The sequence below is a fragment of the Diadema setosum genome, chromosome 5, assembly GCF_964275005.1.
Source record: "Diadema setosum chromosome 5, eeDiaSeto1, whole genome shotgun sequence".
NCBI classification, from domain to species: Eukaryota; Metazoa; Echinodermata; class Echinoidea; order Diadematoida; family Diadematidae; genus Diadema; species Diadema setosum.
In genome coordinates, this window is record NC_092689.1 from 2812888 (window position 1) to 2830037 (window position 17150).

At 36.0% G+C, this 17150-nt stretch overlaps 1 protein-coding gene across 1 annotated transcript in view; it reads left to right on the plus strand.

Annotated features, from left to right (window-relative positions):
- Positions 1-17150, plus strand: part of LOC140228999 (long-chain-fatty-acid--CoA ligase 1-like) — a 35788-nt gene that overhangs the window by 6228 nt on the left and 12410 nt on the right. The window contains exons 3-12 of the mRNA XM_072309262.1: positions 1382-1496; positions 2154-2218; positions 6336-6437; positions 7082-7181; positions 11693-11871; positions 12844-12876; positions 13663-13714; positions 15000-15073; positions 15727-15804; positions 16295-16429. Coding sequence (XP_072165363.1) covers positions 1382-1496; positions 2154-2218; positions 6336-6437; positions 7082-7181; positions 11693-11871; positions 12844-12876; positions 13663-13714; positions 15000-15073; positions 15727-15804; positions 16295-16429 — 933 coding nt within the window. The remainder of the gene's footprint in view (positions 1-1381; positions 1497-2153; positions 2219-6335; positions 6438-7081; positions 7182-11692; positions 11872-12843; positions 12877-13662; positions 13715-14999; positions 15074-15726; positions 15805-16294; positions 16430-17150) is intronic.

The following is a 17150-nucleotide window of genomic DNA, read 5'->3' on the forward strand; positions in this document are numbered from 1 at the left end:
CCACATCACACTGCAAAATTTTGTATGTATACATTGGTTTTGATGATGCGTAGATGATTTGTAGATGAGGCAAGTGAATAATGTTTGTCTGGCCATGTAACCATATTAGTATCTAATCTATTTGTTTATCTATCTATCTATCTATCTATCTATCTCTATCTACTATCTGTCTCTATCTATCTAGAACTCTCTCTGTATCTATCTATCTATCTATCTATCTATCTATCTGTCTATGGGCAATTCCGCAGTTAGGTGGACATGACATGGATAAAAGAAATGTGCCTCTTTATCTTACTCTTTAATTTAGGTATCAACTAATGCCATGGATGTTCACCAATTACTAAGGTCTTTCAAATTCAGTAGATTTTATTTTTTGTATTTATTGATTTTGCGAGATCTAAATCCATCATTTAAAATGTACATGTGGGACTGGGGATGCTAAAATTCACTTAAATGCAAATTACAGTGGGTTGCTTTGATTTTTTTTCCCCAACTTTTTGCTAAAAGGTAACAGATGAATATATTTAAATACTCCAGAAGTCATGTGACATTTTGTCAATTACAAAAGGGTGAAATGACCTGCGGAATTACTCCGGACAAATGTAACGTTACTAACTGTAACGTTACTAACCATGCATTTGGGGGTCTAGCTAATAAATTATCGGTCGAACTGCTAAAAATATTTGCGTGAACATTTGTCATGATGCAATAATTGAAATCAATGCATCACTTTGTTTGAAGTAACTTGAAATTTTGCACACTTTTTGTTACAAGACATTGATTTTTTTGTCATGTCCTTTTTTCGTAACGTTACTAACCAGCCCTTTTAGTTGCCATAACAATTCTAATATTTATTGCATTGTACTCATTCTTTTCTATATCATAGACCTGGGAAGGATGAACATGTTTTAATATGATTTGGACTTGAAATGAATAAATGGTGATTTAGTAGTAAAAATAAATATCTAAATTTCTTTAAATGTAACGTTACTAACCGCGGAATTGCCCCTATCTATCTATCTGTCTTCATGTCTATCTATCTATCTGTCTATCTATCTATCTATCTTTTTATCTATCTATCTATCTATCTATCTTTTTATCTATCTATTTATTTATTTATCTATCTATCTATCTATCTATCTCTATTGTCTATCTGTCTCTATCTATCTAGAACTCTCTCTTTATCTATCTATCTATCCATCTGTCTATCTATCTGTCTATCTGTCTATCTATCTATCTGTCTATCTATCTATCTATCTATCTATCTATCTGTCTATCTATCTATCTATCTCTGTCTATCTGTTTATCTGTCTTTCTATCCTCCTGCCTATTTCTCATTGTATATGTAGTAATATCCTCTGTATGATTCTTTCATATATAGGGGGAGGAAAGGATACATATATCTGCTTTTACACCAGATAGAAAATTCATCAAATATATTTCAGAAGACAGAAAAACTGTGTATGAAGCCTTCATTAAGGGAAAGTCCTTTGATGGTAAGTTTAATGCAGTTATTATGTATTTTATCATAACTTTGTGACATCAATGTAGAAGGGACAATACTCTTTGTTGTTGTTTTTTTAATATATATGCACTGTCTGTGTCTGATATTTCATAGTATTAGTAAGTTTAATGCAGTTAGTATGATTTATCATAGCTTTGTGACATAATTACAGTTCAGTTGAGACAATATTCCTCTTCTTTTTTTTTCACAAGAATAATATGCACTGCCCATGTCTATTATTTGATGGTAAGATAAATGCAATTATTATGTTTTATCATGGCTTTGTGACATCAGTGTAGTTGGTACAATTTAGATGTGTTCCAAATACTGTTGACATATTCTGGGCTGTAAAGTTTTAACATTATCACTATGTAGATAATGAAGATGGGAATTCTGAAAACAGACTATATAGCAATGGATTAAAAAAAAGAAGAAAATATTGAAATTTGCTCATGTTTGAAGTGCTAAGTAAGTTGCATGTGTGCTGTCAACTACCTGGTAGTCTCAACATAATTTAGATAAAGTCTTGGGAATGTGGATGTCATGACGCCCCCTTTCCTGCATATATACAAACACAATTTGCTATGCACTGTTGAATGCAATTGGGAGGTCTTGTGAAATAAATAATTTAATCAATGTTTTATTACAGGCAATGCAGACTGCCTAGGATCATGTATGCAGAGTGGTACAGTGGAGTACCTCAGCTTCAATCAGGTGAGTCACACCCGTATGATTTCTAAATAGATTAGCGGCCATCACCTGTGCAAGAATGGAAGAGCACTCAGTTTGGGCTATTGTGCACAAACTGTGTGAACGTGTGTGTGTGTATGTCTGTCGTTTCGTCTGTCTGTCTGTCAGTCTGTCAGTCTGTCGTACTGTATTTGTGACTATATTTGCCTGTCTGATTACTTGTGTTTGTTTGTGTGTGTGTGCGTGAAGACCACCCTGTATGTGCATGCGTGAATTAGAGCTTCTATACAGAGAGAGATAGAGAAATAGCGAGGTAGAGATGCTCTGAGTCATAAATACAAGACAGAGATGACTATCAGGCAGAATGGGGGAGAGACAGTAGTGATTAAAGGTTTTAAGAAGTTGCACCGAAAGAAAAAAATAAAGATAAGGTGATTTCATCATGAAAATAAAATCGTTTTCCGAAAACAATGAAACAAATGTTGGGAGTCATTATCAAAATGGTATATATATGTGGAACTCAAGATAGCTTTTATGATCTTGCAGCCTCAATGTCATTCGTATCACATCACATTACATGTTTTTGATTTCCACACCAGAACAACATTGAGATATTACTGGAGAGAGCTTTTACTTGTAGATATGTGTGAGGTCATAATTTTTATGAGCAGATATTCTGTGTGGACTGGGTCAAGAATATAATTCTGTTTCAAGAAACGGTTAGAATATATGTGAAATTTCAGTGTCAGGGAATAATTTAATGCAATCACAGCATCAAATACAGGCTATTACTGACCAGCACTGGCCCTTTTGTGTGAAGTTTACTCTTTGCTGTGTTCAATATACGTACAAAATGTATTTCTATAAAGAGCTATTTCACCTGTATATTTTTTGTGTATTCAAAAATAGAAATGTACTTTGAATCCTTTGGGCCTCTCAAAAACATTAAATATCTTATCAATTAATAGTTCACTAATGTATCAGATAGTAGGTCTGTTCACCTCCTCCCCCCAGAGCTCAAATTCATCTTGACATTCGACAAGTTCTTTGTTAATGTTGTACAGTCCATGTATAATTTTGATAACGTGTCTCAATATTGTATCACAGTTTATTTTCTCTTTGGTGCCAACAGCATCTTGATATTGGTATATGAGTAACATTAATGGGAGTATACCCTGTTTTCAGAATTTGATAGAGTTATAATACTGTATACGCAATAAAATATTTAGCAAGTCTAAATTTTCACGAATCGAGACTTCCCAAGATATCGCGAAATTAAAATGCATGTGAAGTTCTAGCTTGCACTTTATGCATTGAATGCCCGTGGCAATTCATAAAAATTTCATGCAGCGAGAAAGGCCATCAACTCCAACTCACAAAATTTTCATGCTGTGAATACATTGTGTTTGACAGTGTTTTACTTAGCTGAGAATGTGTCATACCTACACTGATACATGAAGGTATAACCTTGTTCAGATAATCACACAGTGCAATTAAATATCACATGACATATCTCTCTATGGCAGGACATCAGTCAAAAAACTTCTTACGCTATTTCACATTGTGAGGTCAGAACGGGAAATTCCTCTCTACAATAGATAGGAAATGCCTTTTTCACTCTGTGACATTTTAGAATGAGACATAAGTTCACCATTTTGTCAGTTCAGTGATCCCACAGCAGTGTGTACTCTTGTAAAAAAAAAACAGAAAAAAAAAAACCAACAACAACAAAACAATGACACTATTCCCACTGACTGCAGACTCACTTGTATAGAGTTGCAAGTTGTCATGAATAGTAGATTGTTTTTCTATGAAAGGCATCAGGTGATAGTAACACACAGTGAATCTTAACATTTTTTTCCTGTTATGTCAATTAGCATGAGAACCAACACACCTTTATGTCATTAGAACCTTAATTGACTGTTGGACCAAAGTATAATTTCATCTTCTGTATTTGTGTGCCATATTCTATATATAAAAAAGAAAATCCTACACACTTTGCTGTCTAGTACCATACCATTCATTCTGATTTTAACTGCATAGTGTGTGATCTTACAAATATACCTAAGTCTTTCACTATTTCAAAAATTCTAATTATATGTCATTGACAGACCCCCCCCAAAAAAAAAAAAAAAAACAAAAAAAAAAAACACAAACAAACTCACAAACAAACAAACAAAAACAAAAACAGAATACAAAGTAGAAATTGTGGAGAATGTAAAATTAAGCAAAGATTTGTCAATGGACGACATGTTAGTGTTGTTCATATTGTGTGCATTTGTGTAAGTTTGTGTGTATTGCTCCCAAAGACTATATTCTCCTGGCTTTTGTAATACTTTCCTCTTTGGTGATTACATTCTTGCCCATCTTTCAGGACAGTGAAAGTTATATCCTGCCATGCAATTAAAACTATTTTCTGTTACCTGTATATTGGTGAATATAGACTGATATAGAACAGATTCAAGACCTCTGTGAATCTCTAAGTATAATTCCTAGGGGAAAATTGAAATGATTGATACCTTCTTTTTTTTTTTCATCTTTTTCAAATGCTGATCTGTTGCTTTAATTTCACTGATTTCAATCAGAGCAGTGATGTAATTCTCCCCAGAGTGGCCCAATGTGTTATAACATACAGAGTGTAGCAATTGTAACTAACCCTGCCGCTGCATGATTGATTGTCAAAGACAGGGGCTACAAGGTCACTGGTTTGGATTGTTCCAGAGAGGACATCCTTGTATTGAGGAAATGATCTGTCAATGCCATGTTAATTTAGAGCATATTGCACTGTTTGTGTGTCTGCAAGTTATGTAGAAGTACTACATCATGCAAAGAGTATGCAGTCAAGCCTGTTGTAGTGGCCACTTGCCTACAGCAGCCACATGGTTCATGTGCTCCCCCTTAGGTGATATTTCACTGTGAAGAGTGATCACTAACTGTCTGTTGGTGTACTAATTCTCGCTAGTGTGCATGTGTACGAGTTCAGTAATCGACAGGCCTGGCCACTGGTACTCGCTGGCATGGCTCGGGCGTTACAGCCGCCTATATACATGTACTGTACTAGTATCCGTGGTCGGCGCGGCGCTATAGGTGAGGTACACGTACGCGCACGCTAGCGCTGTGCAAATTATGCCCCGCGCCGGAAGTGCCCTTGCTACGAAGTGCACTAAATCTTGACGAAAAAGCTACATGCGGGTACTTTTTACGTCATTGGCGATAGTGAGAATTGCACTGCTTAGTTGCTAGAGTTTCTGCATTGCATGTAACAGCCTCTTTTACAACAGTAATCAAATAGTTAACTGCGAGAAAAAAAAAAAAAAAAAAGGCTGGAACAATACAATAGGTCATTATTATATTTTTTTATGCATTCATTTGTTTCTGAGATCTGTACAATTATTGTATGACAATCAGAAACGTTTAGCTTGGCTACTCACATTCATTTGTGTGTGTCTATGGGAAATGTGCATGTGATTAGCTTTGCAGATAACACATTGTAAGGTTCAAATTGGCTACCAGTCTGTCTCTAGTGGTCATTTGTCTATAAAGTCCATCTCTGTTTCTCTCGCAGCTGCGATGATGCAGTTATGAATGTTTCACTCAGTATCTTTAGTTATCATGCACAGGGTGAGTTAATTATTATCAGTTATGAGGTCTTTGGTGATATCCTATTCTGCCACATGTGGCAACAAAAAGCAATCTTACTGTGACCTGTGAGCCCCACTACCCAAGCATATCAATGTGTTTTGTGTGTTGACTACTTCGTCTTGACTTCTCCCTGCTCTGTTCGAGAGAAGTGAAGCGGGTTCTAATACTCGCATATAGGGTATGACTCTCCCACACATGGGACTGACAGCTTCAAGTCTCCTCCAAAAGTTTAAAAAGACTTTTTCCAAGGGCACTACTGTAGGCTGGGTCTTGAATCCCATGCATGCGTGGAAAGCTCTCAGTCTCATCATCTGCGAGGTCTTAACCAATAAAGCTATGATGGCTAATTCTAGACCCAATGAAATATTCCATAGTTACCTCAGGTTATCTGTTTATCATCAGATATGTTTCACATGTTGTTAAATTTTGATATGAATGAATAAAAATTTGACATGAATGCTTCATTCCGAGATCTGCACATCCTTCTTCAACTCTACAGGTGGAAGTAGCTGCAAAAGAGATAGGATCAGGGCTCATACACCTGGGACTGAAACCCAAAGCAGATTCACTGCTTGGCATCTATGCACAGAACAGGCTTGAGGTAATGTTAGAACAAGTGGAGTGATATTTATTTTGTTCTGTTTGTTCTTTGTTTGTTTATTTATTTATTTGTTTGGTTTGTTTGTTTGTTTGTTTGTTTGTTGGTGTTTTGGGGGGGGCAAAGGATGAGCGTAGGCACTGACAGTTCCTCCAACTTTTTAGGAAGGATAGTTGCACTACTGTCATTTTTATTTCTAGTTGAAACATATTGAAGAGAGAATGGAGATTTAAATAAAGTAGATGTTTGGTCATGTAGTGTAAGTCCTTGCAGGTACCAGTAGTGAGAGACATTCATCACTATTTTACCATGGTTTATAGCTGTATGACCTGACTTCTTTTTATGTTTAACATTTCAATTCAAAGTCACAGAGCACAGGCTACTGTGGGAAGTACATAATCACCAAAGCAATGAGAAATTGATCCCAACAACAACAAGTCATACATAGCCTACATTGTATAAAGTGATGATAAAATATCAGAGTGCCCACATACAATGAATATGGACGCATGATACAAGAAGAATACCAGTTTGTCAATTTGTCTGTGTCTTTATGAAGGGAGCATGTAATCTTGCCTTGCTTTTCTGCTACATGTACTTACTGATATCAATGAAAGTGGTCTAACGAGAGCTGTTTTCTCTTTCAGTGGGGTTTGACTGATGTGGCATGTGTCACCTACACCATCACAAATGTCCCTCTCTATGACACCCTTGGGCCAGATGTCTGCTCATTTGTCATCAACGAAGGTGAGTTTCCAGATCATATTTCATGTTCAGTCTCTGTAGCTTGTATACCAGTATATTGTTTTAACACTAACCCCCTGTTCAGACTCAAGCCAGTTTATACCAAGACTCGATAAAGAAATGATGTATAAAGAATCATCGTATAGCCGACAGACCATTCAGACGTGGTTCAGACGCTAATCTCAACCATTTGGAATACGTCGTATAGATGCGCAGTTTCCCACTGCACATGCTAATGTGGTCATGACATGGCCGCTAGCGAGAGGAATGGGGTCACCTTTCGCGCGAGCTCACGTTACGCCCCGCCCAGTTATATCGTTCTATGGTCGCCATATGTTCAGATGCACAGTGGACACAAGGGCATGCTGATTTGTTATCAAGTTCTAGTTCAAAACGATGCTGTGACCATTGTTTCGTTATACGTCTTTCTTTGTACGTCATTTCATTATACGTTGTTTCGTTAATCAGCGTTCAGACGTATAAATTCATCATATAGCTATACCTTTTTGGTATACAGTAGCCATACCCTTTTAGTGTAAATGTTTTGCTTCTGAACACCCTGGATAACATAGTGCTCAGAAAGGATCAGAATTCATCTTCCACCATTTTCAATTTACTTGCAATGTATCAAAAGGTTCTACCAGAAAGCTTCTCTGGCTGATACAGCTTGCAAGGATAATGAGTTGTTTGGGAGTATTTCAGGTCAAAGGTGTAAAATGATTTTGATCATACATGTAGTAGCCCAGTACACAACTTTTATTCCTGAAACAGCTTCCCAGTTCAGACATGTATGGGTAGAATGTTATTAGTATGCGATACGCGATGATCAAATTATACCCTAGCAGTAGTATTGAATCACACGCAGCTAACGAGTGGCATGTGATTCAATTCACTCTCCGGTGTGATGAATACTGCTGTGGCCTGATATATTATAATAAATGTAATTGAATATAAAACATCACACAGAAACCATGATCAGGTATGCTATTAGATTGCAATACTCTTTGTTTACCAGCCATTGGGGGGGGGGGGGGGGGGGGCTTTAGTATGTCTAACAATACTTAGGTAGTTAATTTATGCACTTTAACGTAGCAATGCACTGGAGTCATTTCGTAGTCCATTGAATCATGTTTTCTTCTTATTTTGGAATCCTCCCCCCCCCCCCCCCCCAAGTTATGGCTGGCATATTTATGAAGTTATAGTGTTTTAAAACTGAATAGGTCTACAAGAAGACAAAGACCCCGTTTACAGGCCCGCAATTTTGTCTGTTTACACTGCCGGGCTCGGCCCAGGCTTTTAATTCAAACCTTTCAATATTTTGTCGTAGTGGCGCTCTGCTTGTAAACAAACACAATTTGGTAAAGTCTGGTTTCCAGACCCTTTGCCAACTGGACTCCGCGGCGGCGACTTTGTCGCCGCCTTTGCCGAAGGAAAAATCCTTTGCAGGACAAAACCACCTTAAACTATACTAGTTTTCGACGTTAAGGGCGTTAATATCCTGAATAGTGAAATAGCACGGACAGAGGGTCTGGAAGCCAGACTAAATTTGGTACCGCATTTGGCCCAGTTTGCGTTTATACAGAGAAAACGAGACCACCTCTAGAGCATGGCTAAATGCGCGGCCAATTTTGGCCCCGTATTTGGCCTTTTGCGCGTTCACACTGAACTGAAGGCGGGCTCAGCCGCAGCCGAGCCGCGGCCCAGCCCTGCACTGTAAACGGGTTCATAGTGACAGGAATGAAATTGTTTCAGCGTAATGATGTCAAAATCAAACTCATTTGCTGGTTGCTGTGAGATGTCACTTAAATGGCTTGTCAGTTGACCTCAATGACCCCAGACTAGTGTCATGTTTTGTCTGATTTTGCACTAAATGCCTGATAAGTTTCTCTACAGCATATAATCTCTTTGAGTAAGATCATTTATTATGAAAGGTGTAATGTACACTGTAATCAATGCCCAGACTTGTTTGCCATGCTTGCTTACAAACACCCAATCACATGTATGCACCTTCTCACACCTCGGTGAAGTAAAACAATAAAACAATGAACCCCATGTATTGTATTCTAATTCCATGTGCCCTGTTTCAGTCATCACTCTTGCAGTGAGAAAACAACATCCTTTCCAATAACAATGGAAATACTGTGAAAGCATGTGGAGAGTAGAGGGATATGAGTCCTTAGAGTCAGAAAGTCTGTCAATATTCTTACACATCACTAGACTGACAATTTCGTGTTTTGGGTATTTGTGTACTTCCATCGTCCATATGCATACAGAATTCTTCAACTGTAGGAAGTAATTGAGAAAGCACAGGTGTACATTCAAGTAGTATATACATGTACTAATCGGTTTCTTGTGACAGTGCCATGAAACAACAATGCTAAATAATTGTTGTTTTTTTTGTTTTGTTTTTTTTTTACTTGGATTTGTCTTCTGTAAATGCATTTGAGGAATACGTATTTTGATGAAGATTAAACATTTATAAATTATAACTTGAAGTAAACTACAATATTCATGGCTTAATTGCATTACAGTGTCAGTGATAGCAGATTTTATGCAGTTAATTAGAATGCCAGATTAGGAAGTGAACGATTCTACTACATTTATGGTATACAAAGTTTTCTTCCAAATCCTGCTTTGTTGACAGGGGTACCTCATTAATTGATGCTCCATAAGGGCTTTCTACTGTAATCACATTTCACTGAATTAATTAGACTGGGGTTTGTTCTGGACTGGATATTTTGATTATAAAGGGCAATCTTTTGCAAATAATCACTATGGCATGCCCTGGATGTATTTCACGCCCTGTGATAGTTTGTAGTGTGTATATTCTAATTTTCATTGATTTTTCACAAACAATATCTTCAGGTATGTGCTCACCATTTTGTTAAGTATAGGTATTGATAAATATCTAAATCTGACCATCTATTTTTTCTATGTATGTATTGTATTATCTGTATGGCCATACAGTAAGGTTCAAAGTGAATAGATTAGCAGTAAATCTGAGTGCCGTTTTTATCCTTCCTCTCCACTTTGATAACAAATCAACAAACTGGTTGTTAAGGTGTTTCATATCTATGATCCACAGAATAATGCTGGTTGTGATATTACAGTATTGAAAACAGGGTGCAAACTCCTTTTTAACTCCCAAGAGATAAGATATTAAAGTCCTTTTGCAGACTTGACTCGCTGCCAAAGAAATTAGTACTGTGAGCAGATGATAAGAGTTCTTTGCCTTTGAGTGATTTTTACAGCCTACAACTTGTACATGTTGTAGAGTTGATATTTTAGGTCATCTTAAAAAGGTTATCATTTTTTTTTTTTTTTTGCAAGCCAGTGACCTACTTCTTGAGACCAGAATCAAGATTGTAACTCTGACAATCCAACGAGTAAAACGATATGATGTTTCTAAGACAAGAAGGATATGGAAAAAACATGAATTATGATAACATGTCGTCAATTGTGCATATATGTGAGTCTCAAACTAAAAGGCTTTAGTTATTAGAAAAAGGCTGGAGAAGACTGTGCCTTACAGTGACAGTGGTATGAATGATAAAGTGAAATTAAAGAGGAAATTGTGACAGTTATGTGACAGCCAAATTTGACAAATGGAAAGTCTGTTTATACATTTTGAAAGTCAGTTTAATTATTGTCAGTTGTCATTTTATCAATGTGGATGCTGAAATAGATTTGACTGTAGCATTAATATGTTGTTTGTGTAGAGTTCAAATTTGCTTTGAGTTTAATGAATCTATTATCCAGTTTTCCTTGACCTTGCATGTAAAATTCTATTCTTAAACCTTTTGATATTCTCAGCTAGAAATGGTCCATGTGAGTGCAGAAATGGGGCAGGCTGTGCTAGCATGTTTTCTTCTCTGCAATGAGAGGCTTGATGTGACTAGTACCCTGCGCTACTCTTTGTTACCAGCCGACTGTAACTGAATTTTGAGACCACATAAATGACAGTCCGACTTCCATTTGTTATTATAAATGTGTTTTCTAACTCCTCTCAGTGTCATCTTTAACTCTCTGGCTTTTTGTCTCTTTCTATCTACATTATCTGTTTACATCTTGATATAGATGGAAATTTATGTTTGTGTTTATGTATGTGTGTAGGTGTGGATAGATGTATGTATCAATCTTTTTGTCCTATCCCACTGATACTTTCCTATTTCTCTTTAAGGATGACATCTTTGACTTTCATTCCTTGTAATGCCCACTTTAATAGATGCAAGACTATGAGTTCCCTATTCCCTCAGTATGTCACATTTTGTTTCATTCTGCTGTCATCATGTCAGTGCTATTATCATCCAAGGCTACACACTGGCACTGGTCAGACGGTCCCTGACCACTAAAAATCACTGTCGGACCAGTAACTTTTTCAAGAATTTACCAGTAAAGAATGGAAAAACTATGTACCTACTGGACTGACGGACAGATCGGACCAGTAGAAGAAATGGGGTATTATCTAACCCTCTCTATCTCTTTCCTTTCCCCCTCCTCTCTCCCCTTCCCAGGAAAGATCACCATGGTGGCGTGTGACACAGCAAAGAGAATCAAGGCCATCCTTGAGAAGGCCTCAGAGAGCCCCTCCCTCAAGGTCATCATCGTCATGCTCCCCAATGAGGTCACCGATGAAGTGAAGCAACTCGCCAGAGAGTCCAACGTTCAGCTCTACACCATCCAGGAACTCAGAGTACGTGAGGTTTTTCTATGAGATACAATTTTGAAGTGTTTACATCACGCACAGTCAAACTTTAGCCAGCCATAACCACTCAAGATAACACAAATATACAAGCCCATCACATATACTAGGCAATTGACTAGACAGCATTGGTAGTTGATTTTGTTGATATGGCATATTATCGCTTTGTAGCAGCCATAACACTGATAACATTTTGTGAGAAGGAAATATGATTATCATTTTCTTGTATTCGATGTTCACATGTTGATAAGTATGGTAAAGAAGTGTATAATTATGATGCATGAATAATTAGATATGCTGATGGAAAGAAAATTCAGCAGTCTGTTAGCAATAAAGTTCCACATTTGCGAAAGTGAAATACTGGCCAGGGAAGACAAATTAAATGGTTTCTGGTCATATTTTAGTGGCTAATAATGTTGATAACCACAGTGACTACAGACGGGCATTGCCTTATTAGGCATTTGACATTTACCACAGTACGTCCTTCTGTTTAAGATATTTTACCATTTTTGACAACTCCAGATGACTTAACTAATTCTTTAGCATGTATGAGAATCACATGAAAATCTTATTTCAATGTTGCTTTTTAAGAAAGAAATTTTATCACAAATTGAGTGTAAGAATAGTCATCTTGGTTGGACTGGTTTATATTCACAAAAATCTCCAGATGACTTAACCAATTCTTTAGCATGTATTAGCAGCAAATGAAAATCTTATTTCAATGATGCTTTTCAAAGAAGAAATTTTTATCACTCATTGAGCCTATAAATAGTCATCTTGGTTGGACTGGTTTATATTCACAAAATCTCAAGTATACCCACATATTGCCAAACCATGAGATGTGAACATAGTGTAAGAAATTCAGAATGAAATGAGAAGAGGTCAAAATAAAAAAAGACTAATATAAACAAAGGGATTTAATTTTCATAACAGTAATCTTATACTGTTTGCTTCCATTTCCAGGAACTAGGAAAGAAACATATGCAAGAACCATCGGTAGGTATTCATCATGGCTTTTTTTTTCTTTTTTGTTGTTGTTATTGTTGTTGTTGTTTTTTTTTTGTTGTTTTTTTTTTTTTAGCGACTGACTGTAACTACAACTGACTTAGTCTTGATCAATATGGATATTCATATGAATATTAGTTATTCTTTTCACTTGGTTTTACAGTTTGAAAAAATCTGGTTTCTTCTATACAATGCTGTAGAACTTTGTGTATTGTACTCTGGTTTATTATAATTGTTGTTATCATTTATTATTATATATTTCAGATTCTTCAAAACTGCATCTCCTTTACCAATCTTTCCCCTTCTCTGTCTCATGTCTGTAAAATGATACGCAACATTGAGAGATATCTCAACCTGTTCTATTCCTGCTTTGTTAAAAATCTTTGAATTCCTTTGGAGCACTGCCCTGTCTGTGTATATAAAGCTTGAAATGTTCTCACAAAGTTGTTGACTTTATAGGAGCTTGTAAATTTGTAAACATAATAAATGCATTCTGAAAACTAAACTTACAAGAACAAGTCCTGAAATATAAACAGTAGGCGATGTTTATTTTGCAGTGTTGTCTTATTTTCCCATGCTTGACTGATAACTGTAGAAAATTGCATCTGGCAAAAACATTGCCTCACATGAGAGATACGCAATGAAATGAAATGAAATGCAATGGTGGGAAGGTGCATACAACTGTACATGTACTTTTCTCTAGAAAAGAGAAAATACTTGTCTTGGAAACATTACCTTTGAGATAATGCCAGTATTTTGTGTTGCTTTGCTATCTAGCCACCGTCTCCTGATGATCTGTACACTGTGTGCTACACTAGTGGGACAACTGGTACGAAGAATTCTTCAAAAGCCAAGTATTTGCTTTTCTAGACTCTCAAGAATTACTGATACGACAAGAAACAAAGGAAAGAAGTAAAGCCTTGGAGTATTTGTTCTATGTTCATTGTATCCCTGCCCTGAACTGGCTTTTAAAAGCTGTTGTGGTTTTGCCTCTACCAAGTAGGCAGTAGCTGATAGGTTCACTTCCCGTGCTCATCGTTTTGGTCCTGCATTTGGAGGGTCAATTAAAATATTTATGACTGGGAGGAGTATTCAACTACAGTAACTCAAAACTGGATGAAGCAGCTTTCACCAAACTTGGTCCAAGGATGATGTATGATGGGACAATTAGTTGAGTAGATTTTAGGGACATTGGCAAGAGGTCAAAGGTCAAAAGGTCAAGGTCAAATGCTAAAAATGTTGCTATTTCCCCCATATCTGTGCAATGCCCAAAGTTATTTTCTTGAAACTCAGTGTAGACATGTACTACTGCATAAAGATTCTCCAGAGAGAGTTTCATGTCATAAGGTCAAAGGTCAAAAGGTCAAAGGTTAGGTGAAAAATGTTGCAATATCACTTTTCTCGCAAATGGTTCAATGTATCTTCATGGAACTTGGTACATACGCATGTACTGACTGGCAGGGATTATCTAGGGAATTTAGGGGTCATGGGTCAATAGTCAGGGGGTCAATGGTCAAGGTCAACTCCTCAAAATTTTAGTATTTCCCTCATATACTAGTATATGCAATGCTTGCATTATTAGTTTAAAAACTTAGTATATGCATTCATTACCTAATGGAGATTCTCTGGGAAATTTCCACCCAGAAGGTCAAAGGTCAAAGGTTAAGGGTCAAAGGCCAGGTTTCAATGCCCCCCAAATAATCTATTTTGTACTGTAATTACACTCTTTCTTCATACTTTGGAAATTACTCAATGCATAAACTTATAAAAGGGTCCGTCAGAAGTCAAGTAAAAATTCTCAATTCCCTAAATATGTGTACCTGCACTCTTAGACAATCATAGCAAACCCAGTTCAAGGAAAGTGAACATTCAAGATATTTCTGACAAACCTGTCATTTCAGTATTTTGCCAGTTATGTGAAACTGTCATCACACATTGTGAAGACATTGTACTATACACCTATTTGGAGAATCATGCATTATGGCGGAGGCATCAGTCGCCATAGTGACATTTCTAGTTCTCTTTTTTTTTTTTTCATAGCAGGTTTGCAACCCTGATTGAGATCATTTATTTGGGTATTTCTTTGCCTTTAAAACTAAATTTGAAAATCACAGGTAATCCAAAGGGGGCAATGCTGACACATGGAAACATCATTGCTGCTGGAGCGGGACTTGAAAAGGCCTGCTATGTGAGTTAAATCTATGACCATTGACATTGACAATGTTCATTCAGATTGTGATAGCACAAATGGCTGAAAGATGGGAGATGTTTGAATATTCTGCCCATATTTGTCAATGAGAAAATTTCCACTTTAATGAAATATGCAGAATAAGTAGCCAAAACCCCATAGACTTATGCCTGTCTTTCATCAGCATATACTAGGAAGAATGCTCAAGGAAAGTTAAGACAAATAAAAGCTGGAAAACCAATGTTAATGTTTTTGTTTGTTTGTGTTGTTTTGTTATGTTTTTAGGGGAAGTTTTGGTGTAAATGATGCTAGTTTCACATAAACATAGTTTTGCTGTCACATTTCCATTTATATTCTCATGTGCAACTATACATAATCAAGGCAGTGTTATAAATCAGAATTTAGTGTTTGGCTATTCAGAACATAGTGCAGCCAGTTTCCACATAAGTATTTATTTTTCAATATTTTTATCGAAATGAGTGAGAATAATTTATACCAGAGAGTCAGTGAAATAACACCAGAATATTTCTTTATTTCCTTGTTCTTCTTGTATCAACCCTTCCCCCCTCAAAAAATAAGAATTTATAAAAATGAAAATATAAGTATGAATCCTTATCTTGCTGCATTCATGTTATATGCCTATTTTTCTGCAGCCTGCTCTGGTGTTTGAACCTGGTCAGGTCCATTTGTCATACCTCCCCCTTGCTCACATGTATGAAAGATTAAATGTGGTAAGTTTCTGTCGTTTGCAAGGAATGAATACTCTGCACTTTGTTTGATAGTATAATCTATCTACATCTTTCATATATTCCTTTTCTTTCTATGTACTTTGTGCTTTCCTGCGTCTGTTTGAATGCTATTGCAAAAAATGACCATATCTCTTTGTGAAATACTTGTTTTGTTGTATCATCTGTGTAGCAATATGAACGGTTTGTAAAGGAAATTGCCAAAGAAATGCCATTTTTATGAAAGAAGGCATTTTGCAGTAATTCTTACTGGAAGAATAATAGCTGATTGGATGCAAATATTTCAGGATAATGTGGTACTTTACATCAGCCTATTTATAAAGGCATGCTATAAAGTACTACATATGTATATATATGAGGATTGAAATGTACACAAATGGGATTATTCATATATCTTGGCATATACTTCTATTAATATGTGTCTATACTCACATATATTTAGTTATATCTTTGAATGTCATGTTGAAACCGTCAGCTCATGATGATGATGCATGGGGGCAAGACTGCTTATTACCGTGGTGACGTAAAAGCCATCATAGACGACATCAAGATGGCCTGTCCCAGCGGGTTCTGCTCCGTCCCGCGGCTCCTCAATAGAGTGCATGACAGGGTATGTGTGTAGTCATCCTCTTTGTGTATATTATATATTATATATTATATGTTATTTATTATATATTATATATTATATATTATATATTATTTATTATGTATTATATATTATATATTATATATTATATATTATATATCATATATTATATATTATATATTATATATTATATATTATATATTATATATTATATATTATATATTATATATCATATATTATATATTATATATTATATATTATATATCATATATTATATATTATATATTATATATTATATATTATATATTATATATTATATATATTGTCTGTTGAGAATGAGAAGGGCGTTAACCCTAATCAGGCTGGGCTTTTTCGGCTATGCTATATCTGGGGGGGGGGGGGGGCGGAATCCGCCCCCCCCTTCAGATCTCGCCTATGGAACGCGTGATCGCGTCGAAAATCGGCACACGCAACGCCCAAGACGTATACTATCAAAATGTATGGTTGCTTTCTCTGAAAATTTTTTCTTATATTTTGTATTAATTATTGTAATTTATGCATGAAATCAGTTTGGGGCTCTAAATCACTTATTAATGCTCTAATTAAGCTAATTTCTTTTTTAAAATGTTTCTTGTATCATTCTCCTGAGACATAGGATAAAAAAAATCTGTATCGAAATTAATTTCTTATGTATTTGTTTGTTTTTTGAATTTCTTATGTATTTCCTTGTTTTTTGACCTTTTGT